The sequence below is a fragment of the Pleurodeles waltl genome, chromosome 12 (genome assembly GCF_031143425.1).
Source record: "Pleurodeles waltl isolate 20211129_DDA chromosome 12, aPleWal1.hap1.20221129, whole genome shotgun sequence".
Taxonomy (NCBI): domain Eukaryota; kingdom Metazoa; phylum Chordata; class Amphibia; order Caudata; family Salamandridae; genus Pleurodeles; species Pleurodeles waltl.
In genome coordinates, this window is record NC_090451.1 from 642,598,085 (window position 1) to 642,625,385 (window position 27,301).

The 27,301-nt window shown below is 46.3% G+C and overlaps 1 protein-coding gene across 1 annotated transcript in view; it reads left to right on the top strand.

Moving 5' to 3' along the window:
* The window catches only part of ATP8B2 (ATPase phospholipid transporting 8B2), a 448,074-nt gene that overhangs the window by 343,886 nt on the left and 76,887 nt on the right, over nt 1-27,301 (top strand). Inside the window, exons 22-24 of the mRNA XM_069218199.1 lie at nt 1,100-1,283; nt 2,223-2,446; nt 26,645-26,728. Coding sequence (XP_069074300.1) covers nt 1,100-1,283; nt 2,223-2,446; nt 26,645-26,728 — 492 coding nt within the window. The remainder of the gene's footprint in view (nt 1-1,099; nt 1,284-2,222; nt 2,447-26,644; nt 26,729-27,301) is intronic.

Genomic DNA, 27,301 nt, shown 5'->3' on the forward strand with positions numbered 1-27,301 from the left:
CTCATCTTATATTTTATTGAGAGAATATGTAACCCTTTCTTGTTTCCTCATTTTGAAACTATTTAACCATCTGCTTCTTGTCTTTGCACTGTGTAAGCAATTATTTGGATTCAGCCTTGCCTTTGTCAGGGCAGCTGTACTTCATAAAGAATCTCAACTTGGTGGACTCACTTAATGAGTAGCCGTGTTATGGTGGGTTTAGTCTGATACAGATTGAATTCTTCTCTTCCCTCATCACTGTGAATGTTATCTAGTATCACTCTTCACATATTCACAGTTACCTATGTAGTATCTCCCATTAGCTGCAGCACCTAGACAGATAGATCTTGACACATCTGATGGTAAGAGAACCCAGTGGTAGATCTTCTCATGCCACAATGGGGGCAGGTGATGGTTAATCTTCTTTTGATGTCTCTCCTGTTGATTGGCACTCCATAGTGGGCCGTTTCTTGTTCTGACCAGTGTCTGATGGTTATAATATTAATGAGGTACTCCTTGGTCAGTCTCTTTCGTGTTAAAAGCACTTTGTAATGGATGACCCCATGATGGGACCACTCCTTCATGGATTTGCCCATGGCAGGAACACACCAGGTTGGATTGCCTCATGGTTAGTGTTCTGAGTGAATTCTACTAATGGTGCAGTGCTCCAAGTTGATCTTATTGTGAATACACTTCATTGTGGATCTTCTCTGGGTAGGAGAAATGTATTGTGGGCTTCCAATAGTGGGATCACTGTAGTACAGAACTCCTCTTTGTAGAAACGCTATATTGTGAAGCTGCAACAGTTCCAGACACATTATCGTGGACTTTCCTTTGGGGTAGTAATGCCCTCCAATTCAGTTTTTATGATTTATTGATGACATTCTGTTAGTGGTGCATGCTGTGTGATTGCTTCTTAACACGAGCCCTCCATGATAATCGTTAATGGAGGCCAGACTTTTAATTTCCTTCTGTATGTCTTTGTGTTGGATGCACTTTTAGTACCCCTGTTTCATGTTAAAAAAGCATGTCAGAATGGATTGATAGCTGTCCTTACGTTTACTTTGAGTACCCTATTTTGTTCCTAGTGTTTTCTTATTCTAGTTCTTCCTATTCTCAGGCTCATGCTTTGGAGGCAGACATGGAGCACGAGTTCCTGGAAACTGCCTGTGCCTGCAAAGCTGTAATCTGCTGCCGGGTGACGCCCCTCCAGAAGGCCCAGGTTGTGGAGCTAGTGAAGAAATATAAGAAAGCTGTCACTTTGGCCATTGGCGATGGTGCAAATGATGTCAGCATGATCAAAAGTAAGACACAGGTGAAAAATTATGAATGCTGGGAGATAGATATTCTGATGCAAAGCTACATTGCAGTCCACCCTCATTGTGGCATCCTGTTCACAATCCCATATCTTCAAGGAGGAATTTCCACATAAATCTCACCTACTTCAAAGTTTGACCTCTACTATGGACATAAATACCTTAACTACATATTTTACTGGCACATAAAATACCTGTCTCAGGACCACAGACCTGTCACATTTGCGTACTTTCCATATGATGCATGTGGGCAATATGGGCAATCAGAAGTGCTGAGTCGGTCTCCTTCCTTGACATTGCCTGATGGTGGGTGGCAAAACTGCATTTGCTCCCGGCCCTAATCTGAGAAGTCTGTAGGTTCACCCTTAAAACTACAGGAAAGTCCACCCTAAAGAGTTATTGACAGTGCCAACACACCTGACTTGCCTGTAATACCATTAGTAGACGCATTTTCTTGCAGTTCCTACATGCATGCAAGATAGCGAAGGAGAAAATGACTGTGGCTGCTTCACCCATTACATAACGTCTCCATTTGTGAAATGCCCTGAGCTTTGTAAGCATGCATCAGATTAGCACTAGGAACTGAAAGCTTAAGTAAACCATAGTCAGATGTTAAAATGTAGACATACATGCTTTTATCAGTGCTACTACAGTAGCAATTTAGAGCTGGATTCCAGTCAGGCTCAGACAATCAAACTCTGTAAAGAATAAAAACCTTCCTTTTCTACCTGCATCTGAATAATTTGCCTCAATCCGCCCAGATAGTTTTTTGTTTTTCCTCACTATTACTTTGCGAATATTTCATTCCAAAAGGCTTAATGTGACATTCTGATTTGTAAATTCAATGTTGGCTACAAATATTTCACCTAGTATGCGATTGTTCATTCATCAATTTACTAATTCTTTCCTGTTCTTTCCCATTCACAGCAGCACATATTGGGGTGGGGATCAGTGGCCAGGAGGGAATTCAGGCTGTTCTGGCTTCTGATTACTCCTTCTCACAGTTCAAGTTCCTTCAAAGATTGCTGTTGGTGCATGGTCGATGGTCCTACCTCCGTATGTGCAAGTTCCTCTGCTACTTCTTCTATAAGAATTTTGCTTTCACCATGGTCCACTTCTGGTTTGGCTTCTTTTGTGGATTTTCGGCCCAGGTTTGTAGTTAATTTCACCACATTAGAACTTTCTTCTGTGCCTAAATGCTATTTTTATAGTATCTCCGTCAAGCTTTATCTAGCAACTTACTATGTAATATTTACACTTTTCACTGTATATCTTTGTCTAACCATCTAACATTTTTTTCTCCCAAACCTTCCCTACATGCCATCTCTTTTCTGGTTTATTTTATTGGTCGTCTTAACTTAAAAATCAACTCTTTTCTGTTTGATGCACACACCTCTTTCCTGGTGTTAGTGTCACTAAATAACTAAACTATTTGGGAATCCCATTATTAAGTTTGAGTTTAACTAAGTTTATTTCACGAGTATTCTTGTAATAATCTCCCACATATGTTTCTTAAATTTAGCTGTTTGGCCATTGAATAAGTGTGTATTAAAGATCTGTAGTGCTGTAGTCCAGGAAGAGGCCCTCGCCTCTTTATCTGTCTAACCACTGTGCCTGCTGAAAATAAAGCAATCTCAAAATGGATTTCTGTAAAGTAATCTATCACAGCACGTAAAGCAATATTCCTTAGGCAAGTGTTAAACATGCTTTCATGACATGACTTTCCTAAATTGCATTCACCACATGGTATCATCTGCATCATGATTAACATCAAAAAGTAATATGACACAAATTTCTGAATGGTACAGTATATCTTATGTCTGCAATAATGCAAGCCCTTTCACCCCCAGTTGACCACTTCTGTCCTCTCAACTTGTTGACCACATCATTAGCTCAGAAAGGGGAAAGAAATCTTGCAAACAAATTCCTCATCAACCTCCTAACTTTCAACAAGCCCTAAGATTGAGTAACAATGGATCTCTAATGGAACGAGTAGTGCATTCAGGTAGAAACCGAATAATCGCTATACAGATTGTTGTGCTGCATCATTTCAGTAGGTTTATAATCAAACAGTTGTCCATGGCATACTTTGGGTGCTGTTGAATTGAGTTGTACAGTCAGATCTCCAATTGATACAGAAGGTAAACCAGTAAATTAGTTCATATAGAAGTGGGGACAATGCCACCTATATTACTGCTCGTCTCCACCGCAGGTGATGTCTGATTTTGGACATATACTTGTATTTGATCTGGGTGTATTTGGATATTGGAATTGGCTCTTAAGTAGTTTGTCAGAGTGAGCCGACAAGTCTGCTAAGGACATCAAGTCACAGTACAAATGTTCCTTGTTGTACTTCTCTTCAGCAGGTTTATAGATGTAAAAATGTCAATTGTATAATGAGGCATACATTGGAATCTGTTATTCAAGTTGCTCACAGATCTCATCTGATCCTCTTTTATCTAGCCTGCTTCTGGATTCTGTGTGTTTTTGTACATTTGTTTTGAAACATATCAATGTCCATTACTCTTGCTCTTATGTTTCATTTCCCTTTTCTTTCCAAAATAACCTTAAAGTGGCCTTCCAGTTTTTATTTCAAAGCCACACTACACATACATCTTTGTAAATATAGATAGGTTTTCTCGCCTTATTTGATTGTGCAATCATTTTTCTTGGTATTTTCAAGGGAACAATCACTTCGCTATCTCACAGCTGCATGTGGTACAGTTTTGTGGCTGGAATGAGTGAAACTCAATTGAGGAAAAGGACACTGAAATGAAGGGTAACAAAGTTTACTATAACCATTGCAACACGTTTCATTTTTGGCTTTGCTTTGTGAAACGTTTTCTCTGGTTTCACTTATACACAAAACAGTTGCACCACAGTCCATACCAATTTAGACTTGCTTCACAGGCCAGTCAGTTAAAATACTTTCTGAGCATGCACAGCTCAGCAGAAACAGTGCAAGATATCACATACACAAGACTTGCACATCAGATGCAGCGGTACAAGCAAACTGCACACACCCACACTGCTTCCCTCTCTCCATCTCCCCCCCACCCCACTTTCCAACACAGGCAACAGCAATGACAGCTTTACTGTGCTGGCACAGGAGGAACAAAATGATGAGAGACAGCCTACATTAAATGATTTCAAAGAACAAGACTAATTGCTTGCCACAAAGATGGAGAGAGTGTTCTGCTATCGAATAATTTGTAGATGCCATATTGCAGGTGGAGCAAGTTAAATTTCTACCGATGGGCATAATGTGGTCAAATTTCTCGTGGCTTGTAATTAATGTTGGGTTCAGTGGGTCACTGTGTTCTGGTACTTAATTCTACACTGAGCTCACACAATCAGTATGGGAGATCATGTGTTCTTGAACAGTGATAGTGTTTCCCTTGGTTTTCACTTGTCTGATCCCTTGTGTGAAGTCTGGGTTATGCCAGATAAAATAACAAGTTGCAAAACAATAGAACAGTGAAAAAAGCATAAAGACTGTGAGATAAGTGTGCTAGGATTGGGTCGTAGAAGAATAATAATTTCCATCATAGGATCTTAAAGGATATTCACAAATACCTAATTGTAAAAATACAATGCCTGTCTACAGGCAACATTTTTTTAAAATCTTCAGTAGAAACATTTAGACACAAAGCAATCTATTGAAAAGTAAAAATGGGTTTAAAAGCACATAGAACAGCATTGACGGTCAACTAGGCATGTGTGGCTGTAGATACACATGCTTAGCAAAATCATGCCATTTACTTTTGGGTTCGGATGTGTGCAAGTTATTTTTCTTCAAAGAAAGTCTTTTGAGTCACAAGGTAGAGAGACTCCTCCTCTTGCTGGCAATGCACATGGTCATCAACTCCATTATTAGATTGTTTTCTTCCGCCTTTACATTTGGATGTGCACTCCTTTCTTCCGGTTCAACACTGTTACTGCACATTTCTCTCAACGTGGGCCTTTGCGCTTCAGGGCGCACCTTACATCTTGTTGTTCCCCTTGCACTATGTCCACTCAGTGATGGAACGGACACCTTTTCTCTCCTCGGTGTCACGCCAAATAACTACACACTGAGCTTAACCAGGCATTTAACCTCTGCGTCTCCCCAGAACATGACAAGGACAACTGCAAGGCCTGCAGATCTTTGAAGTCCCGGAATACGCTGCATGATTATCGAGCTCAATGCCTTGAAATGTCCTGCCGCAGTTTCGAGGCAACCTCGGACCTCTTAGGATCAGAGGACCATCAAGAAGAGGTACAGGCAGAGGCTGCAGATGAAGGAACCTTCTCCCCCAACGACCGCTCTGGCTCCAAGATCAAAATGCAGGATCTCACTCAAGGTAAACAAGTCATGAGTAGTGTGCCTCTTCCAGAATGACCCCAGCAGACCACTACAAAGGGTTCAACCACCCACGCCAGACAGGCCAAAAGCCACCGTTGGGGCCACCACTGCCTTTGGGCCATGGTCGGAACCGTCTGTTTTAGGTACGCCCAGCTTGGGGTCAGCACAGAAAAAACAACACAAACTGCATGCTTCCAAGTCAATCCCTCCTGTGTTGGAGCCGAGCAGAACATAAGAGCTGAAATCCTCGTCATCGAACCACAGCTTGATGGCATCGGAGCCCAAAACATTTACTTTCAGCAAAGCAGCACACAGGTCAGAACCTGTGGAAGCTGTGCTTCAAAGCCTACAATAGGAAATAGATTCCAGGTAAAAGCATAACATGATTCATCTTGACACTGGGCGCGTTATTACTAGACCTCCACATTCTGGTGCCCAACCATTCAAGAGACAGCTGTCTTTCAAAGACACTGGATGTTCCACCTCCACCAAAGCACAGAAAGAAGTTGGAAAAGGGCAAAAAGCCTGGTGCACATCAGCCCGTGATGGACACCAGCTGTGCCATGTATCCACTCACCACCGGCTTCACCTGCTGCCCCTGCACCATATTTACCAGAGAGTTCACTGCATTCTTACAGAAGAGGCGCAGAGACAAAGGGGATGTTTTCTCTTTCACCCTACAAGAGGATTCCTAGGACACATGTGATGCAAAAACCCCCTGCTGATATATACCCGGATCTGGCAAAACCCTCTTCCCCGAACAATACCACATCTTACAATGACCTGATGGGCAGAGCAGCCACCTTTTCATAAGGTACAGTTACACACTGAGCCTTTTGTGATGTTTTTTTTGTTTGAGAGGCTATCCTCAACTCGTGCTTGGCATAGTACCTGCATATGCTGAAAGGAATGTTAAGACACACTACTGACACATTCAACCACCTTTTTAGGTCTAGGGTAATAAACCACAGGTTGATAAAATATAAGGCATCACCTAATGATCCTATCTACATCAAGGGTTAAATACCACGTGATTCCTTAGTGGCTGCAACAGCACGCAAGAGAGCCTATCTTGAAACATCTGGTGAGGCCCCCCACCAGGTAATGAGTGCAAGAAAATTGATGCAGCGGGAAAGAGGGTGGATGTCCAATCTGCCAAGCACTGGCAGATCGCTAATTCAATCGGCTTCCTTTCACAATACGATAGAGCTCACTTGGATGAGATGGAGGTCATACTCCAGCATCTCCCAGAAAAACATATAAAAAAGAGCTTACCAGATTGCCTCTGAGGGTAAACTCAACTCCAACACCACCATCCGCTGTGCCCTCAATGCTGCAGACACTGCTAGAGGGATAAATTCCAACGTCCTCCTAAGATGGCATGCTTGGCTCTGGGTTTCAGGGTTTAAACCCAAGGTCCAGCAGAACCTCTTGGCACTTCCATTTGACGGAGAACATCTTTTTGGTCCTCAAGTTGACACCCTCCATGAGAGGAGCAATAAAGATAACGAAACACCCAAGGCCATGGGAGTATTACAGACAGCATCACGCAGTGGCTCCTTTCACCGCTCTTCTTACCATGAAGGCCCAAAGACCTCCTCCCCTGAGATCTCCACTTCCTACCAACACCAGAGGCACAAACCACCTCGCTTGGGGGATTTTACAGAGGCTCCTATAGGGGTAACAACTCAAAGGTTAGAGACAAAGTTGGATTCACAAAGCCATCCGCCACTACCATCAAACCCTGACCTGCCAACCATTTCGCTCAAGCACAGCACTTGTCGGGGGTCAAATACAAGGGTTCTTTCATGCCTGCAGAATATCACCTCCGACCAGTGGGTGTTATTATCCAACATAGTTATTGTCTAGAGCTCACCTCCAAACATTCCACATTGCAAGCACAAGCTTTCACTACTGTATCAGCAGTTGCTCAATGAAGAAATACAGGCACTCTTCAAAAAAGGATCTGAAGAACCTGTTCCACTCCACCAGCAGAAAACAGGAGAGTATTTACTTGATATCCTTATTCCCCAAAAAAGATGTGTCCCTATGACCAATATTGGACCTCAGACCTCTAAAGTGGTACATTCTTTCAGAGCACCTTCACAGCCAACTTCATGGCCCCTCTCGACATCAAGAACGACTGTTTTCACATTCCTATTCACTGGACGGATTGCCAATATCTCAGGTTTGTAATGAACGCTCAGCATTTTCAATTCAAAGTTCTTCCCTTCGGTGTCATTAGCACCCCCCAAAGTCTTCACCAAATGTCTTGCAGTAGTAGCTGCTTATCTGCGCAGACTAAAACGTACATGTTTTTCCATATCTAGACAACTGGCTCTTTAAAAGCACAACTTGTCAAAAGTGTTTCCAACACACTCGGTCATCTTAAACCTACTTCACCAACCAGTCTTTACAGTCCATGCAGTACAGTCCCACTTCCAACCCCTTTACGTCCAACCTTATCTATGAGCAATTCTCAACTCAGAACTGGGAAGAGCTTACCCCCCAGTACTGCCAGGATACAATCCTTCCAGACACTCCTTTCTCAATGTCAGTCAGGTCAGCAGATAACAGAACAGTCATGCATCTCCTCTGTATAATGGCTTCATGTATAGCCATAGTACCTCATGCCAAACTCAATATGCGTATGTTGCAGGAGTGCTTAGCTCACTGAAGCAGAGGATCAGTGGGAAGGTCTATTGTTGTTCGGCCATCAAACGTGCTAGTCTCTGCAATGGTGAAACACCAAGAACGTGTTAAAAGTAAGGCTCTTGGTATTCTTTCCCTGCAGGCAACACTAGGATTTGTGGTTGCTTTTGCTTACAGGCCTGTTAATGATAGCGTTGTCAGCATGTATAAGCAGCTGCATGGAGTCAACAGTCTGTGCATCAGGATGATAAAGTTTCAAGTCTGTCAACAAAACTGTTTTTAATGATTTGTAAGTTATTTTCTCCATTCAAGCACCCATCATGTCTTCCATGAGACCTCCTGGCTCTTTTTCCTATTTTTAATATTCTGGTTGCATTTGCCTTTGGTCAGCCCAAACCATTTCACCAATATTACTCCTTACGTATTCAAACCTAGTTGTGTCACTGTTGCTTAACTTGTGAATTATTTCATTCCAACTGAGGGATATGATGATTCATTAGAGCTGCTGCCTTTTCAACCAGATTCAACTTGTGCTTGGAACAGGACAACTCAAGTAGATGCACATGTCAGCTTATTGACATCAATGATGTGATTTTCTCCTATACCCTACGTGATAATTATGTAACATTGGATGGGATGTACCTGCTGTGAGACCTTTAGGGGGAACAGGAGTTTCCCTGACTGACCCAAAATCCTCACCTCAGATTACATGGCACTGGAAGCTTCTTTTCATATAACGCCCTTTCAGTCTCCTGTCTCTCCCCTTTGCAAATCCTTAATCAGTAGAGGATTTTGAGCTTTTCATACTTGGACTCCTTCTCTTTATGTTTTATTGGGTGTTCCAAATTTCTGAAAGGTTGGAGAGGACCCATTATCTTTAAACAAAGACAATGGAGGCCCTGTGATGAGGACCTGCCAAACATACTGGAAGGGAAACCTTCTTGATCAAGAAAGAAAGGGATACATTCTCCTGGAACTTGACAGCAAAACAAATGAGGGTGTCCCTCTCCTAAACAAAATTACAGTGCTCCTCACAGACATGAACCCACTTCATATTCCAGGGAGCTCTTTGTATATTATGGTGACTGAGGGAAGCTAAGTGTAATAAAAATGTCTCATGCACACCCAGGTATCCCTTTGTTAGTGGGGTGGATGGGCACAGTATAATATCAAATGGAGGGACAAAAGAGGTTATAATGGTTTTATGCCACTCGTTGTGCCAACATGCCCTACTCTGTCAAAAAAATGGTCCGGGAGGTGCTTCAGCCAAGCCACAGCAAACAGCTAGGTCCAGGGGTGGGCACACATGGGACATAGCAGGAGCCAGTCCTGAAGAATGGTGGTCCCCTGGGTCATCAGTGGCTCCAAGAGGGGTGCCATGCGCCCCCCTCCAACAGGACATAGCCCCAAAGGGTGGTGGTCCCCAGGGCACGGGAGTCCCATAGGGACCCCCTTTTCATTTTTATACACTTTACCCCGTGGGATGGTGGTCACCAGGGAAGGGGGGGGGGGGGATTGGGTTGGGGGAAAGGAGAGGAGTATGCCGTCCCCTGCATGTATTTAATTAGAAGCACCAGGGGGTGGTGGTCCAGGGGCAAGGGGGTAGGTCAGTGGGCCCCCGCCCCCCTGCATATACTTTCATCAATCACCTGGGGGAGGGGGGTGCCCCCCACATATTATAAATAAGGCAGCCCAGGGGAGGTGGTGGTCCCCAGGGCAAAGGGGGGGCCACTGGCCCCTCATATCATACAATAGAAACCCCAGGGACTGGTGGTCCCCGGGACGTGGGGGCACCCCAGATCCCCCCTCCTGCATGAGCTCATCTTTGTTTGCAAATACTTCCTGGACAGAGAGATACAAATTTGAATTTCCCTACTGTGATAGGCTGGCTTCGGATCGACCGCATGTGGACGGGACTAGTGCTGGCGCTGCCACTTGTGCTCCTGACCTTCCCGGCCTCCCGTCCCGCGATTGGTGGACTGGACTGTGGGCGCGGGATGCTGGGAGGTCAAATACCCCGGTGTCAGCACATACAGGGAGAGGAGGAAGAAGAGATGAGTCCGAGGAGCAGGAGGAGGATTGCGAATTCCCCACAGACGAGGAAGACCGAAGTCGGAACCGCGAGCGGAGTTTTGAGACGGAGAGCCCCGGTCCATCGCAGAGAGGAGTTCAGAGGCAACCGGCTGGATCCCTAACAGCAGGCAACCGGGAGGACGGAACGCTGCGCCCTACCACACTTCTGGAGAAGCGTGGCAGAATCCGGTGCGTGGGCCATTGCCGGAAAGGAGAGAGAGTGGAAGAGTGAGGGGGGGAGAAGAGAAATAAGGGGGAGGGAATTCACAAATACGCACACTTAGTAAAAAAAGGGGGGGTGAGAAAAGCGAAGAGAGAGAGAAAGAAAACGACCTGGGGAGCACTATCACTAAAAGCATATCGAAGTATCGTAGCACCAGTAGGTATCACACAAGGCACCGAATGCATGATCCTACAGCCGCAGAAGAAGATAGACAAGACATAGATCCAGATAAGAAGAAAAGGAAAAGACAAAGGGGAGAAAGAGAATAGCCTAGAATGCACCGATAAAGAGAAAACCCCAGAGAAAGAGTATCAGATAAGACAAGACTATAAGAGAGTGAAAGCAAAGAAAGCTCACCAGGAAAGGAGACAGGAAGTGAGAATAATAAATCTGAGGGCCAAACCCTGATCACTTACCTCTGTTGTTCTGTTCTCTCCACATACGCTTCCCGGGGACACCTGTGAAACGAGGAGACAAAAGAGAAGAGTGAAGGACAGACTACGAGAGACGAGCCTCCCTGTCCACGTCTGGAGAAGATAGACTCAAATCTACCTTGCCTGTAACCTACAAAAACCTACTAATAAAACCCTTTGTTATAACACACGTGTGTCCTGAGTGCTTCCTCCGTGCCAATCCGGTCACAACTACATTTCTCAAAAGCTACTGCTCGGATTTACTCCAAATAAGCGTAGCCTGCATACCAACAGTTAGCTTTTTGTCAAATTTGGTGTAATGCCATCCAGTGGTTCGTCCTGTAGTCATGTCTAAAGAGTCCTATGGAAATGAACATGGGAAATGCAACGTTTTTTGAGCCCCCTTTTTCTCAGACGCCGCTTGACGGATCACCCCAAAACGTTCCACGTGCAACAAGCCTCACTGCAACACTTTTTTTTTTTTTTTTTAATTGGTTAAGATTCGGCAAACGGTGCCAAAGATATAGGAACTCAAAAACACTTTTCCTATGGAAACATTGTCCTAACTAGAACTACCTACTGGCGACTGCCAGTAGGTAATATATATGAAAAAGACTTGCTTTTCTTTATGAATAAAAGTGTGTTCGATGGCATCTGTCGCTGTAGATACAAATGTTCTGCATAGCTCGCCATCTGGTGTTGGGTCGGAGTGTTACAAGTTGTTTTTCTTCGAAGAAGTCTTTCGAGTCACGGGACCGAGTGACTCCTCCTTCTGTCTCCATTGCGCATGGGCGTCGACTCCATCTTCGATTGTTTTCTTTCCGCCATCGGGTTCGGACGTGTTCCTGTCGCTCCGAGTTTCGGAACGGAAAGTTAGTAAATATCGGAAGATTTTCGTCGGTATTGTTGCGTTCGGGATCGGCGTAGTTAGATTCAACACCGCATCGAAGGTCGACGAGCTCCGGTGCCCTTCGGGGTAGTTTTCGATCTCCCGTCGGGGCCTGGTCGGCCCAACCGCGTGTACAATAACGCCAATGGAACGGACCCCGTTCCGTTTTTGTCCCAAATGCCACAACAAATACCCGTATACAGACCAACATTTGGTCTGTAACCTGTGCCTGTCACCTGAGCACAGTGAGGAGACTTGCGAGGCCTGTCGCACGTTCCGGTCCCGAAAGACACTCCGTGACCGTCGAGCCAGGAGACTTCAGATGGCGTCCACGCTGACAGCGCACCGAGAGTTCGAGGAACAAGAGGAAGAAGAAACCTTTTCGATCCACGAATCGGACTCCGAGGAATTCGACGATCAAAGAACCGTGAGTAAGACGTCGAAAACAACACATAAGAAAAGTGACAAGGCCCAGGGGACGCCACTGCCACCAGGCCATGGCTCCACCCATAAATTCGGTGACCGACCATCGGCACCGAAAAAGGCCCAAACAGTGCCGAGATCGTCCAACTCCGGTCGAGACACCGGCACGCAGCCTTCTCGGGATCGAGAAAGTGCTGGAGAAAAGCAACGACACCGAGATAGCGGTGTAGAAACGGCTCGACGCCGAGACAGCGGCACCGACGAAGATCGACGCCGAGAGGTTTCGACTCCAAAAAAGAAAAAAGCCACCTTGGAGCCGAAAAAAGATACAGACAGGGTTTCGGTGCCGAAACAACCCGTAACCGACCCAGGTCCAGGCTCTTATACAGAGGAGCAATCACTGTCCTCTCAGATGCGAAAGCATAGGTTTGAGGAAGAGCTGCAATCCACCGAAGTGGACCATACGCAAAAACGTATTTTCATACAGCAGGGAACAGGAAAAATAAGCACCCTTCCCCCTATTAGAAGAAAAAGGAGACTGGAGTTTCAAACAGACCAGGCGCCACAAACCAAAATGGTGAAAAAGGTGACTCCGCCACCCTCTCCTCCACCTGTAATTAACGTCTCACCAGCACAAACTTCGTCACATTCCCCGGCTCACACCACCATGAGCCAAGGTGACCAGGATCAAGACGCTTGGGACTTATATGACGCCCCAGTGTCGGACAACAGTCCGGAGGCATATCCAACAAAGCCCTCACCACCAGAAGACAGCACAGCATATTCTCAAGTGGTGGCTAGAGCGGCACAATTCCACAACGTAAACCTCCACTCAGAACAAGTCGAGGATGACTTTTTATTCAACACCCTCTCCTCCACCCACAGCTCCTACCAAAGCCTGCCTATGCTGCCAGGTATGCTTCGGCACGCAAAGGAAATCTTCAAGGAGCCGGTCAAAAGTAGGGCAATAACGCCAAGGGTGGAAAAGAAATATAAGGCACCTCCTACAGACCCTGTTTTCATCACCACAGCTGCCACCAGATTCCGTCGTAGTAGGAGCAGCTCGGAAAAGAGCCAACTCCCACACATCTGGGGATGCACCACCCCCAGATAAAGAGAGCCGCAAGTTCGATGCAGCTGGGAAAAGAGTCGCAGTACAAGCTGCAAACCAGTGGCGCATCGCTAACTCTCAAGCACTACTTGCGCTATGACAGAGCCCATTGGGATGAGATGCAACACCTCATCGAGCATCTACCCAAGGAACTACAAAAGAGGGCAAAGCAGGTGGTTGAGTAAGGACAGAACATATCAAATAACCAGATACGATCCTCTATGGACGCAGCAGACACAGCTGCAAGAACAATTAATACATCTGTGACCATTAGAAGGCACGCATGGCTAAGAACGTCTGGGTTCAAACCAGAGATACAGCAGGCAGTGCTCAATATGCCATTCAACGAAAAACAACTGTTCGGACCAGAAGTGGACACGGCAATCGAAAAACTAAAAAAAGACACTGACACTGCTAAAGCCATGGGCGCACTCTACTCCCGTAGAGCAGAGGAACCTACAGCACCTTCCGCAAGACACGCTTTAGAGGGGGGTTTCAGGGTCAGGCCACACAAGCCAGCACCTCGCAGGCAACACCGTCCAGCTACCAGGGACAGTACAGGGGAGGCTTTCGGGGCCAATACAGAGGAGGGCAATTCCCTAGGAATAGAGGAAAATTTCAAAGCCCCAAAACCCCTACAACCAAGCAGTGACTCAGATGTCACTCACCCCCTCCACACAACACCAGTGGGGGGAAGAATAGGTCATTATTACAAAGCATGGGAGGAAATAACTACAGACACTTGGGTCTTAGCAATTATCCAACATGGTTATTGCATAGAATTCCTAAAATTCCCTCCAAACATACCACCAAAAGCACAGAATTTATCAAAACAACATTCCGAACTTCTGGAAATAGAAGTTCAAGCACTATTGCAAAAGAATGCAATCGAATTAGTACCAAACACACAAACAAACACAGGAGTCTATTCACTGTACTTCTTAATACCAAAAAAGGACAAAACACTGAGACCAATCCTAGACCTCAGAATACTAAACACCTACATCAAATCAGACCACTTTCACATGGTCACGCTACAAGAAGTGTTACCATTGCTAAAACTACAGGACTACATGACAACCTTAGACCTCAAAGACGCGTATTTCCATATACCAATACATCAATCGCACAGAAAATACCTACGGTTCGTATTCAAAGGAATACATTACCAATTCAAAGTATTGCCTTTTGGTTTAACAACCGCACCAAGAGTCTTTACAAAATGTCTAGCAGTAGTGGCTGCACACATCAGAAGGCAGCAAATACATGTATTCCCGTATCTAGACGACTGGCTAATCAAAACCAATTCACTAACAAAGTGCTTACACCACACAAATCAAATCATACAAACCCTCTACAAACTAGGTTTCACCGTCAACTTTGCAAAATCCAACATTTTGCTGTGCAAAGTACAACAATACCTGGGAGCCATAATAGACACAACAAAAGGAGTAGCCACTCCAAGTCCACAAAGAATTCAAAATTTCAACAAGATCATACAACGCATGTATCCAACACAAACAATACAAGCAAAGATGATATTACAACTCCTAGGCATGATGTCCTCATGCATAGCCATTGTCCCGAACGCAAAACTGCACATGAGGCCCTTACAACAGTGCCTAGCATCACAATGGTCACAAGCACAGGGTCACCTTCTAGATCTGGTGTTGATAGACCGCCAAACTTACCTCTCGCTTCTATGGTGGAACAGTATAAATTTAAACAAAGGGCGGCCTTTCCAAGACCCAGTGCCACAATACGTAATAACAACAGATGCTTCCATGACAGGGTGGGGAGCACACCTCGATCAACACAGCATACAAGGACAATGGAACGTACATCAAACAAAACTGCATACAAATCACCTAGAAATGCTAGCAGTTTTTCAAGCATTGCGGGCTTTCCAACCAATTATAACTCACAAATACATTCTTGTCAAAACAGACAACATGACAACAATGTATTATCTAAACAAACAAGGGGGGACACACTCAACGCAGTTGAGCCTGCTGGTACAAAAGATATGGCGATGGGCAATTCACAACCACATTCGCCTAATAGCACAGTTTATTCCAGGGATCCAGAATCAACTTGCAGACAATCTCTCTCGAGATCACCAACAGGTCCACGAATGGGAAATTCACCCCCAAATTCTAAACACTTACTTCAGACTCTGGGGAACACCTCAAATAGACTTGTTTGCAACAAAAGAGAACGCAAAATGCCAAAACTTCGCATCCAGATACCCACACAGGCAGTCCCAAGGCAATGCCCTATGGATGAACTGGTCAGGGATATTTGCCTACGCTTTTCCTCCTCTCCCTCTCCTTCCTTATCTGGTAAACAAATTGAGTCAAAACAAACTCAAACTCATATTAATAGCACCAACTTGGGCAAGGCAACCCTGGTACACAACACTGCTAGACCTATCAGTAGTACCCCACATCAAATTGCCCAACAGGCCGGATCTGTTAACACAACACAACCAACAGATCAGACATCCAGATCCAGCATCGCTGAATCTAGCAATCTGGCTCCTGAAATCCTAGAATTCGGACACTTACAACTTACCCAAGAATGTATGGAAGTCATAAAGCAAGCCAGAAGGCCGTCCACTAGGCACTGCTATGCAAGTAAATGGAAGAGGTTTGTTTGCTACTGCCATCATAATCAGATCCAACCTTTACACGCAACTCCAAAGGATGTAGTGGGTTACTTGCTTCACTTACAAAAATCTAACCTAGCCTTCTCTTCCATTAAAATACACCTTGCAGCAATATCTGCATACCTGCAGACTACCTATTCAACTTCCCTATATAGGATACCAGTCATTAAAGCATTCATGGAAGGCCTTAAAAGAATTATACCACCAAGAACACCACCTGTTCCTTCATGGAACTTAAATGTTGTCTTAACAAGACTCATGGGTCCACCTTTTGATCCCATGCACTCTTGCGAAATACTGTTCCTAACCTGGAAGGTTGCATTTCTCATCGCCATTACATCTCTAAGAAGAGTAAGCGAAATTCAGGCGTTTACAATACAAGAACCTTTTATACAACTACACAAAAATAAAGTCGTCCTAAGGACTAATCCTACATTTTTACCAAAGGTTATTTCACCGTTCCACCTAAATCAAACAGTGGAACTACCAGTGTTCTTCCCACAGCCAGATTCCGTAGCTGAGAGGGCACTACATACATTAGATGTCAAAAGAGCATTAATGTACTACATTGACAGAACAAAAAACATCAGAAAGACTAAACAACTATTTATTGCATTCCAAAAACCTCATGCAGGAAACCCAATATCAAAACAAGGTATAGCCAGATGGATAGTTAAATGCATCCAAATCTGCTACCTTAAAGCAAAACGACAACTGCCCATTACACCAAGGGCACACTCAACCAGAAAAAAAGGTGCTACCATGGCCTTTCTAGGAAACATCCCAATGCAAGAAATATGTAAGGCAGCCACATGGTCTACGCCACACACGTTCACCAAGCACTACTGTGTAGACGTGCTATCCGCACAGCAAGCCACAGTAGGTCAAGCCGTGTTAAGAACATTATTTCAAACCACTTCCATTCCTACAGGCTGAGCCACCGCTTTTGGGGAGATAACTGCTTACTAGTCTATGCAGAACATGTGTATCTACAGCGACAGATGCCATCGAACTGAAAATGTCACTTACCCAGTGTACATCTGTTCGTGGCATCAGTCGCTGGAGATTCACATGTGCCCACCCGCCTCCCCGGGAGCCTGTAGCAGTTCGGAAGTTAGCTTCAACTTTGTACATTTGTATATATATTATTTTAACCTTAAATAGGTACATACTTAGTCACTCCATTGCATGGGCACTATTACTACAACACAACTCCTACCTCACCCTCTGCGGGGAAAACAATCGAAGATGGAGTCGACGCCCATGCGCAATGGAGACAGAAGGAGGAGTCACTCGGTCCCGTGACTCGAAAGACTTCTTCGAAGAAAAACAACTTGTAACACTCCGACCCAACACCAGATGGCGAGCTATGCAGAACATGTGAATCTCCAGCGACTGATGCCACGAACAGATGTACACTGGGTAAGTGACATTTTCATTACTGTTTTGGTACATGGGTATCCTTATTTGTTTTGTTTTGGGGACCCATTATAAACATAGATTCTTGCAAAAAGGAATATTTCTTATTGACGAAGCAGAGATGCTGATGTGTAATCTGCTCTGGGGTTGAACTACCACCGGCCCCTGTCTAGGAGGGATCCATTGCTACAACTAATAAGTGTGCATCAAGTATACCCTATCCTCCTTGCCTAGGGTTAGCATTCAATTGATCCTTATTAGGGCCAGGTTGATTAGGCCTCATAGGCTTTACAACTCCCATTCAGTGATCTAACGTCATCCTCGTAAGTGCATAGTCCTCCCACACTCTATTATTGTTATTACATGGTAACTTGGTGGAGATTGTGAGGTTTGGGAGTAGCTTGGGGTGTAACCCGAGACATTTTGTGTGAAAAGGCTCGCCTGGGTCTACTTCACCTTTATAAAAAATAAAATAAAAAAAAAGAATAAGAAATCCTCATATTTAGCTGTTCTTCTGGGAAAGGATGTGTTTTTACTTTCCATGCCTATTGGAAGTTGGCTTTTTATGTGGTATGTCAATAACTAGATATACTGTGTAAAGACTCCAGGGTTTCCCTAATGAGTGGACAGGGGCTTGCTATGCAATCTCAAAGTGCTTTATTTGGTCCAAAGTGCTCTATTTGGTGTTAGTGTGGTCGAGCATCCCCAGGCTTAACACAGAGTGCAAGACATCCACAAATACACACATAAGTCAGTAATTAAAACACAACTCAAAAAGGAGATCCACACCAATTTATTAAAAAAAATAGCAAGTATCTTTATATATGTTGAGGCAAAAAAGAAAAATTGTTCACTTCGAAACTGAGTACTACAATGTTATCCTATGGGAAGAAAAACAAGTTCTGCAAACAGGTATAGTACAGTGACTTTCAGGACTAATCTCCATAAGTTAAGGTGAGAAGAGGGCAAGGGCCAAGGCAGCACCCACAGTACACCATCAGTGGCACAGGGGGAGCCGGTGCAGAGTGCAAAACAGCATTGGGTGCCCAATGTATTACTATGGGGGTTAGTCACTTTGAAAAGAGGCTGCAGGCTCTAGCCAGAAGGCCAGTCTGGCTGAACCAACTGCGGGGCTCAGGCCTCACGATGCTTGAGCACAGATAGACACCTTTGGTCCTCTTTTCCACGGCTCATGGGCGATGGGTACAGAGGTGTCTTCAGGTGTATGGTTTTCCCTACTGGAGCGGATGTGGTAAAGGGAACTGTGTGCAGAGGTTGCAGGCATCTTCGGGGAGTCCAGGAGGGGTGAAACCACAATGGACTCATACTCTGGAGGGGTGGGGAACCTTGTTGGCACTGGTGTACCACTTCAACTCGGGCCGGAGGATACGGGTGCAGTGGTGACTTCAGGTGTTGGGTTTTGGTGGTTCTGGAGGCCTCAGAGTTCTTTCTTTGGAGTTTGGAGGATGGCAGGTTTGCTTTTCACCGAGGGTCTTGAGTCTTTAATGAAGGCAGGCAGTCCTCCTAGGTTTCTGGAGTCACAGCTGCAGGGAGAGTCGACTTTGGTGCAGATTTCGACGAGGGACACAGACAGGTTGGAGGGGGTAGTACCAGATCAGTTGCTTCGTGGCTCTTCAGTGTCCTTGGTCTTCCTAGATCATCAGGATCTGCTTCTCTGATGGCAGGGGCTCCCCTAAATACTGAATTTAGGGGCGTTTAACAGAGTGTAGTGTAGTAGCAGTAGGAAGCTGGCCTGGTGTGTGGGGAGCACCTATGGTGTTATCACCTTATACCAGGTCCAGGGATTCCCCTATTGGTGAAGTGTAGGCAGTGTCTAGGAAGCCAAGGCTCTCTAGAGGTAGCTGTGGATCAGCAGTCAAGACTTAACAAGAAGACATTGAAAGCTTATGCAATACTACTAGGTCACACAACACTATCACACATGAAAGAACCATACAGTGCTACAAAAATAAAGGTACTTTGTTATGGTAACACAAATTCTAGAATACCCCCCAACTGGAGGTAAGTAAACACACTAAATATATACACAATAGCAATCAGTAATGAGGATAGAAACAACAAGCATTGGCAAAAGTATTAGAAAATAGTGTAGGCCCTAGGGGAGGGCCAAACCATATACTAAGAAAGAGGAATACGAGTTACAGTTCCCACCCAAGGATGTGGAATCATTAGAGGGGATCTGGGGGAGCTAGGAACCCAAAGAGGTGATCCGAGGGACCCCCAGCGACCAGAAGAGCAGAGGTAAGTACCTGGTGTTCCCCAAACCCAATAGGAGGACTTAGAAAAAGGATTGTGGAAGACCCATACCAGATTGGAAGAACCCAAAGGTGGATTCTGGCAGAAGAGGACTTGCAAAGGAAAGGGACAAAGTCCAGTTTGTGATGGAGTGTCCGGTCGTGGCAGGAGACACTACCCACCCTTCTGTGGATGCAGGACCGGGTTGATGGGGGAGGAAGAAGACAATTAGCTGTGCAGCGCAGCAGATGAAAAGGAGCTCCCGAAGCGATACAGGTGGTGTCCCACGTCAGCTGTCAGGTTGCAGTGGGTCAGTGGTGCCAGAGAACCACCAATAAGCCTTTGCAAATGCAAAAGAAGAAGAGTTGCAAGGCTAATGAGGACCAGCAAGGTCCAGGGGACTCGACCCGAGGAGGGGAGTCAGGGGAGACCCTCAGCAGTTGGTAGAGTCACCTGAAGAGGATGCAGTCCCCACAAGCAAGCCACTGGCAGCAGGCACAACAAGTTGCAGTGGGCCCACTCAGCACACCTGAAGAAGATTCCCACATGGTTTGAGCAGCAGGAGGAGACTGTGCTTGGCAGGACGAAATGCTGGGGGCCGGGGCTGCATGAAGCCTGAAGATCCCTTGGATCAGGAACAAACCAGCATTGGTAGCTGGGTAGCTGCAAGAGTCGCAGTGCACAGGGGTACTGTCCGGCAAAGAGAGGTAAGGGCTTACCATCTCCCAAATTGGACAGCTAGCAGAGAGGACCATGAGGACCACTCTAGACCACTACCTGTGATGCAGGATCCACGCAGTTCCATAGGAGAGCAGATCCACGCAGCCGGTCGACGTTGCAGTTGGTGCCTGCAGATGCAGGGGAGTGACTCCTTCAGTCCAAGGGAGATTCCTTCTTGCTTCTTAGTGCAGGCTGCAGTCTCGCCAACCTCAGAGGATGCACAGCCAGGGGAAATGTTGCAGTTGCTAGAGAAACAATGTTGCAAAGCAGAGTCATCGCTGGAGTTGTAGATTGTCTGTTCCTGAAGAGTCCAGTTGCGGTTCCAGTGGCCAGAAGATGAAGTAAACTATGGAGAGGAGACCTGGCGGAATCTTGCACGTCGAATCTGAGGGCCCACCCAAGAGGGAGAACCTAAATAGTCCAGGAAGAGAGATTGGTCACTTAGCAAGGTGTCCACCTAGCAGGAGGGGGCTGTGACGTCTCCTGCCTGACATGGCCACTCAGATTCTCCCTGGGGCCCCTGCCCATCTTGAATTCAAGATGGCAGAATCAGGTGGGCACCACCCCTGGGGTGGTGATGGACAGGGGAGTGGTCCAGTCCCTGGACTTTTGCAAACCGGTTTATGCAGGAAGGGCACCAAATGGGCCCTTCAAAGCAAACCAGTGGCTTTGGGAGGCTACCCCTCCCAAGCCTTGTAACACCTATTTCCAAGAGAGAGGGTGTTGGCTTCCTCTCCCACAGGAAATCCTTTGTTCTGCCTTCCCCTGCCTGAACTGGTCAAGCAGCAGGAGGGCAGAAACCTGTTGGAGGGGTGGCAGCAGTACGGGTATCCCGGAAAACCCCAGAAGACTGGTAGGAGCAATACTGGCGGTCCTCTAAGGAGCCCCCAGGTTGCATGGAATCATACAACCAACACTGGCAACTGTATTGGAGTATGATTCCAACACGTCTGATTCCAAATACGCCCAGGTTCAGAGTTACCATTATGTAGCTGGAGATAGGTAGTGACCTATGTCCAGTACACAGGTAAAATGGCTTCCCTGCACTTACGAAGACCAGTGCAATAGAACTGGAGTTTGTAGGGGCACCTCTGCTCATACAGGGGTGCCCTTACACAATGGTATCTGCACCCGACCCTCTGGCGTGACTTATAGTGACCTGGTGCAGTGACCAGTGGTGAAAGGCTGCCTGCACCTTTTCACTCAAGCTGCAATGGCCGGCCTGCAGACAAATTTTGCATGGGCTCCCATGGGTGGCATACACACATGCTGCTGCCCATGGGGAACCCCGGGGTGCCCCAGTGCCCTAGGTACCTAATTACCTTATACTAGGGACTTATATGGGGGCACCAGTATGCCAATTGTGGGGTGTGCAAAGTTCTAAGCAATCAAATTTAGAGGGTGAGAGCAGGATCCCAGTAAAAACAGTCCAAACATACTAATAGCAGGCAAAAAGTGGGGGGTAACCATGCCAAAAAGAGTGACTTTACTACAGTAGCCAATGGACTACTTACCCCTGGGTACGCTTCACCCCCTATATGACCACTTCCTGTGGGAAGTGGCCATACCCCTGTCCCAGAATTCCTAAATCTGCCAACACCGAGATGGCAGGTTTCGAAATCTGGTGTCCACATCAGGCAGCTCACCTTAAGGGTGGGACTGACCCGAGGTGTGGACACACCTCTCTAAATGTTAAGTTTCCTACCTGTCCATGTGCCAAATAGGTCCTGGGGTAGGGAAGTCAGTGTCTCCCTTGTAAAGGAAACCAGACCTGCATACCAAGGGCAGAGAACTTCGCTGAAGTTCTTTGAATGCAGATTTGCAGGTCGTCCTGTTGGGTGGGGGTGTGTAACATGCTTGCCAAAGCAGGCTTTGTAGCTGAATGCCAGGAGCAAAAGCTCTCGTCTTAGGGGTGGGAGGAAGGGCAGATTCTTGTCCGGTGGTGGCAGGCTGGCTCAAGCTAGTCAGCATTCACACTAGAGTCTGGTAGGTTTTCAGGGGACTCTTTAAGGTGCCTTGTGGATGTATGTATTGATAAATCCATCACTGGCATCAGTGTGGGTTTATCAATACACAATGTTTAATACCAAACATCCCTATCTACAGTGTAGTCCTCATGTAGTTGGGGAGCTCGTATTGACCATTGTCCAGCACATCCATTTAAAATGGCTCCCTGTCCACTTACTATGTCTAAGAATCGACAAAGACATAGGAAGGGCATATTTGCTCTTGCCAGTATGCCCTCACAAGTAATATAATGCACCTTGCTTGTAAGGCCTGCTAGAGGGGTGTCGTACCTACATTGCATGCAGTGTCAGGGGACATGGCACACAGGCTGTGTGACATGTCATGTTTTCACTTTTGTCTACCCCAGGGTTCTGCAAAGTCTGTCCTGGAGAGCCGGGTCCATGCCAGATTTTTAGCATATCCACATGTAGAAAAAAGATGTTTCAGAAATCTACATTATTCTAAATGTGGATATGCTAAAAATCTGGCATGGACCCGGCTCTCCAGGACCGACTTTGCAGAACCCTGGTCTACCCCAAGACACATAGCCTGCAGTGGCAGCCGTGTTCTTGGTAAAGGGGTCCCTTGGGGTGGCACAATTTGTGCAGCAGCCCTCAGGTATCCTCTTTAGTACCACAGGGCCTAGGTTCTAGGGGTACCATTTACTAGGGTCTTACAGAGGGTGCTAAATGATTAGCCTGTTGGGGAAACAATTGTATAGTTTTGGGAAAGAGATCTGACACTGGAGGGGACCTGGTAAGTAGGAACTCAGTGCACTTGGAGTCTAAATCACATCCTGTAAGGAAATGCCTCCTTGGCATGGTTACCCCCTGACTTTTTGCCTTTGCTGATGCTATGTTTTGAATTGAAAGTGTGCTGAGGCCTGCTAACCAGGCCCCAGCACCAGTGTTCTTTCCCTAACCTGTACTTTTGTATCCACAATTGGCACACCCTGGCATACAGGTAAGTCCCTTGTAACTGGTACCCCTGGTACCAAGGGCCCTGATGCCAGGGAAGGTTTCTAAGGGCTACAGCATATCTTATGCCACCCTGGGGACCCCTCACTCAGCACAGACACACTGCTTGCCAGCTTGTGTGTGCTGGTGAGGACAAAACGAGTAAGTCGACATGGCACTCCTCTCAGGGTGCCATGCCAACCTCACACTGCCTATGCAGTATAGATAAGTCACCCCTATAGCAGGCCTTACAGCCCTAAGGCAGGGTGCACTATACCATAGGTGAGGGCACCAGTGCATGAGCACTGTGCCCCTACAGTGTCTAAGCCAAACCTTAGACATTGTAAGTGCAGGGTAGCCATAAGAGTATATGGTCTGGGAGTCTGTCAAACACGAACTCCACAGCACCATAATGGCTACACTGAAAACTGGGAAGTTTGGTATCAAACTTCTCAGCACAATAAATGCACACTGATGCCAGTGTACATTTTATTGTAAAATATTCCCCAGAGGGCACCTTAGAGGTGCCCCCTAAAACTTTAACCAACTACCTGTGTAGGCTGACTGGTTCTAGCAGCCTGCCACACTCGAGACATGTTGCTGGCCCCATGGGGAGAGTGCCTTTGTCACTCTGAGGCCAGTAACAAAGCCTGCACTGGGTGGAGATGCTAACACCTCCCCCAGGCAGGAGCTGTAACACCTGGCGGTGAGCCTCAAAGGCTCACCCCCTTTGTTCCAGCACCGCAGGGCACTCCAGCTAGTGGTGTTGCCCGCCCCCTCCGGCCACGGCCCCACTTTTGGCGGCAAGGCCGGAGGAAATAATGAGAATAACAAGGAGGAGTCACTGGCCAGTCAGGACAGCCCCTAAGGTGTCCTGAGCTGAAGTGACTCTAACTTTTAGAAATCCTCCATCTTGCAGATGGAGGATTCCCCCAATAGGGATAGGATTGTGGCCCCCTCCCCTTGGGAGGAGGCACAAAGAGGGTGTACCCACCCTCAGGGCTAGTAGCCATTGGCTACTAACCCCCAGACCTAAACACGCCCTTAAATTTAGTATTTAAGGGCTTCCCTGAACCTAAGAATGTAGATTCCTGCAACTACAAGAAGAAGAGGACTGCTGAGCTGAAAGACCCCTGCAGAAGAAGAAAGAAGACACCAACTGCTTTGGCCCCAGTCCTACCGGCCTGTCTCCTGCCTTCTAAAGAAACCTGTTCCAGCTACGCTTTCCCCAGGACCAGCGACCTCTGAATCCTCAGAGGACTGCCCTGCTTCAAGAGGAACAAGAAACTCCCGAGGACAGCGGCCCTGTTCCAAAAAGACTGCAACTTTGTTACAGAGGAGCAGATTTAAAGACCCCTGCAATCCCCGCAAGAAGCGTGAGACTTGCAACACTGCACCCGGCGACCCCGACTTGACTGGTGGAGAAACAACGCTACAGGGAGGACCCTCCGGCGCCTCCGAGACTGTGAGTAACCAAAGTTGTCCCCCCTGAGCCCCCACAGCGAAGCCTGCAGAGGGAATCCTGAGGCTCCCCCTGACCGCGACTGCCTGACTCTAAAATCCTGACGGCTGGAAAAGACCCTGCACCGCAGCCCCCAGCACCTGAAGGATCGGAACTCCAGTGCAGAAGTGACCCCCAGGAGGCCCTCTCCCTTGCCCAGGTGGTGGCTACCCCGAGGAGCCCCCCCCTTGCCTGCCTGCACCGCTGAAGAGACCCCTTGGTCTCCCATTGACTCCCAATGGAAACCCGACGTTTGTTTGCACACTGCACCCGGCCGTCCCCGCGCTGCTGAGGGTGTACTTTCTGTGTGGACTTGTGTCCCCCCCGGTGCCCTACAAAACCCCCCTGGTCTGCCCTCCGAAGACGCGGGTACTTACCTGCTGGCAGACCGGAACCGGGGCGCCCCCTTCTCTCCATTGAAGCCTATGCGTTTTGGGCACCACTTTGAACTCTGCACCTGACCGGCCCTGAGCTGCTGGTGTGGTGACTTTGGGGTTGCTCTGAACCCCCAACGGTGGGCTACCTTGGACCCCAATCTTAACCCCGTAGGTGGTTTACTTACCTGCAAAAACTAACATTACTTTACCTCCCCCAGGAACTGTGAAATTGCACTGTGTCCACTTTTAAAACAGCTAAATGTGTTTTATGTAAAAAGTATATATGCTATTGTAATTATTCAAAGTTCATAAAGTACTTACCTGCAATACCTTCCAAATGAGATATTACATGTAGAATTTGAACCTGTGGTTCTTAAAATAAACTAAGAAAAGATATTTTTCTATAACAAAAACCTATTGGCCTGGAATTGTTTCTGAGTGTGTGTTCCTCATTTATTGCCTGTGTGTATGTACAACAAATGCTTAACACTACTCCTTGGATAAGCCTACTGCTCGACCACACTACCACAAAATAGAGCATTAGTATTATCTCTTTTTTGCCACTATCTTACCTCTAAGGGGAACCCTTGGACTCTGTGCATGCTATTTCTTACTTTGAAATAACACATACAGAGCCAACTTCCTACTCATCCGGTACCAGGCAAAATGTGGGCGTAACCATGACAAAAAGGGACACTTTCGTACAATGCCCACCCATTCTGCAAGGTAGCTCTTGGAATCTTAAACAAGTACTGTATGTGACTCATGGGGTGTGGTCTCTCATGAGAAATCGTAGTTAAATCTTGTCAGTGCAATTTCAACATGTCCATTATGTCCTGGCTCATTTCAGAAGCAGTCAACCTACATTACTAACCAAATGCCTGATTTTTCTGTGCAAAATTGGGTCCAGAAGAAGGGGGGATCTCTGTGTCCATGACTGTTTACTCTGTATCTTAGGAAATCTCTTCAAGGGGCAAGAATATAGATAAACGTATCTGCCAGTCCTCTCTGACTTGGGATAACCAAACGAGTCTAAACCAAATTTCTATCTCTATTTCTAGTGAATCATTCAGATGTTGTGCACCTGTCTACGGGATAATCTGCTGGTAGTTTGTCACTTGTGTCAGTTTCGTACACCTTGCAGAACTCTTTTAATACTTTCTTAATCGCCATGTAGATGCAAAAATAATATTTTCCATTTCTGCCAATGTGTAAGCAATACTCAGTCTTTGCACTCTAATTTCCTTCCCATTTGCAAAGTATCTATGATAACTAATCATCTGTATAACTATTTGGTTCCCTTCTTATCTCAACAGACAGTCTACGACCAGTACTTCATAACCCTGTATAACATTGTGTACACGTCCCTGCCAGTCCTTGCTATGGGTGTCTTTGATCAGGTGAGTGTCTTGGTAAAAACAGGTGGGAACTTCTTTCTGTGGGTTTGTGTCCTATTAAACATAGGTGGGAATGTGTTTGGCCAGGTTGCTGTCCTGGTAAAAACAGGCAGGAACAGGCTGCACTTGAAATTCACTTATTTTGGTGTTTACTCATGAAATACATGCACCTACTTCAAAGGGTATACCTTTCTGGAGTCATGTTATTATCAAGCCTCCAGCTGGGAAATAGTTGTGTTACTAATGTACTATCTTGAGTGGGTTATCATCTTAGTGGGTCAGCTAATTTGTGACTATTAGAGTCTAGGTGGTTTCATTTAACCAAATACCAAGCATTGGCAAAGCAAATAGATTTGGGGTTGACTGACAGTATTTTGGACTTGTCAGTGCTTATTTCGCAAAAAGGCTAATGGCAAATGCATATTTTGGTCTCAGAAAGCGCACATTTCCTTAGTAGCCTCTGGCACTGAAGAGATCTGCTTGGTGTGGGAATGTGCTCCTTGTGAAAGGCCAGAATGTCATCACGCACAGTGAAGTGAGCAAAGGGCTGAAGACAGCTGGCCTATAGTCCATGCT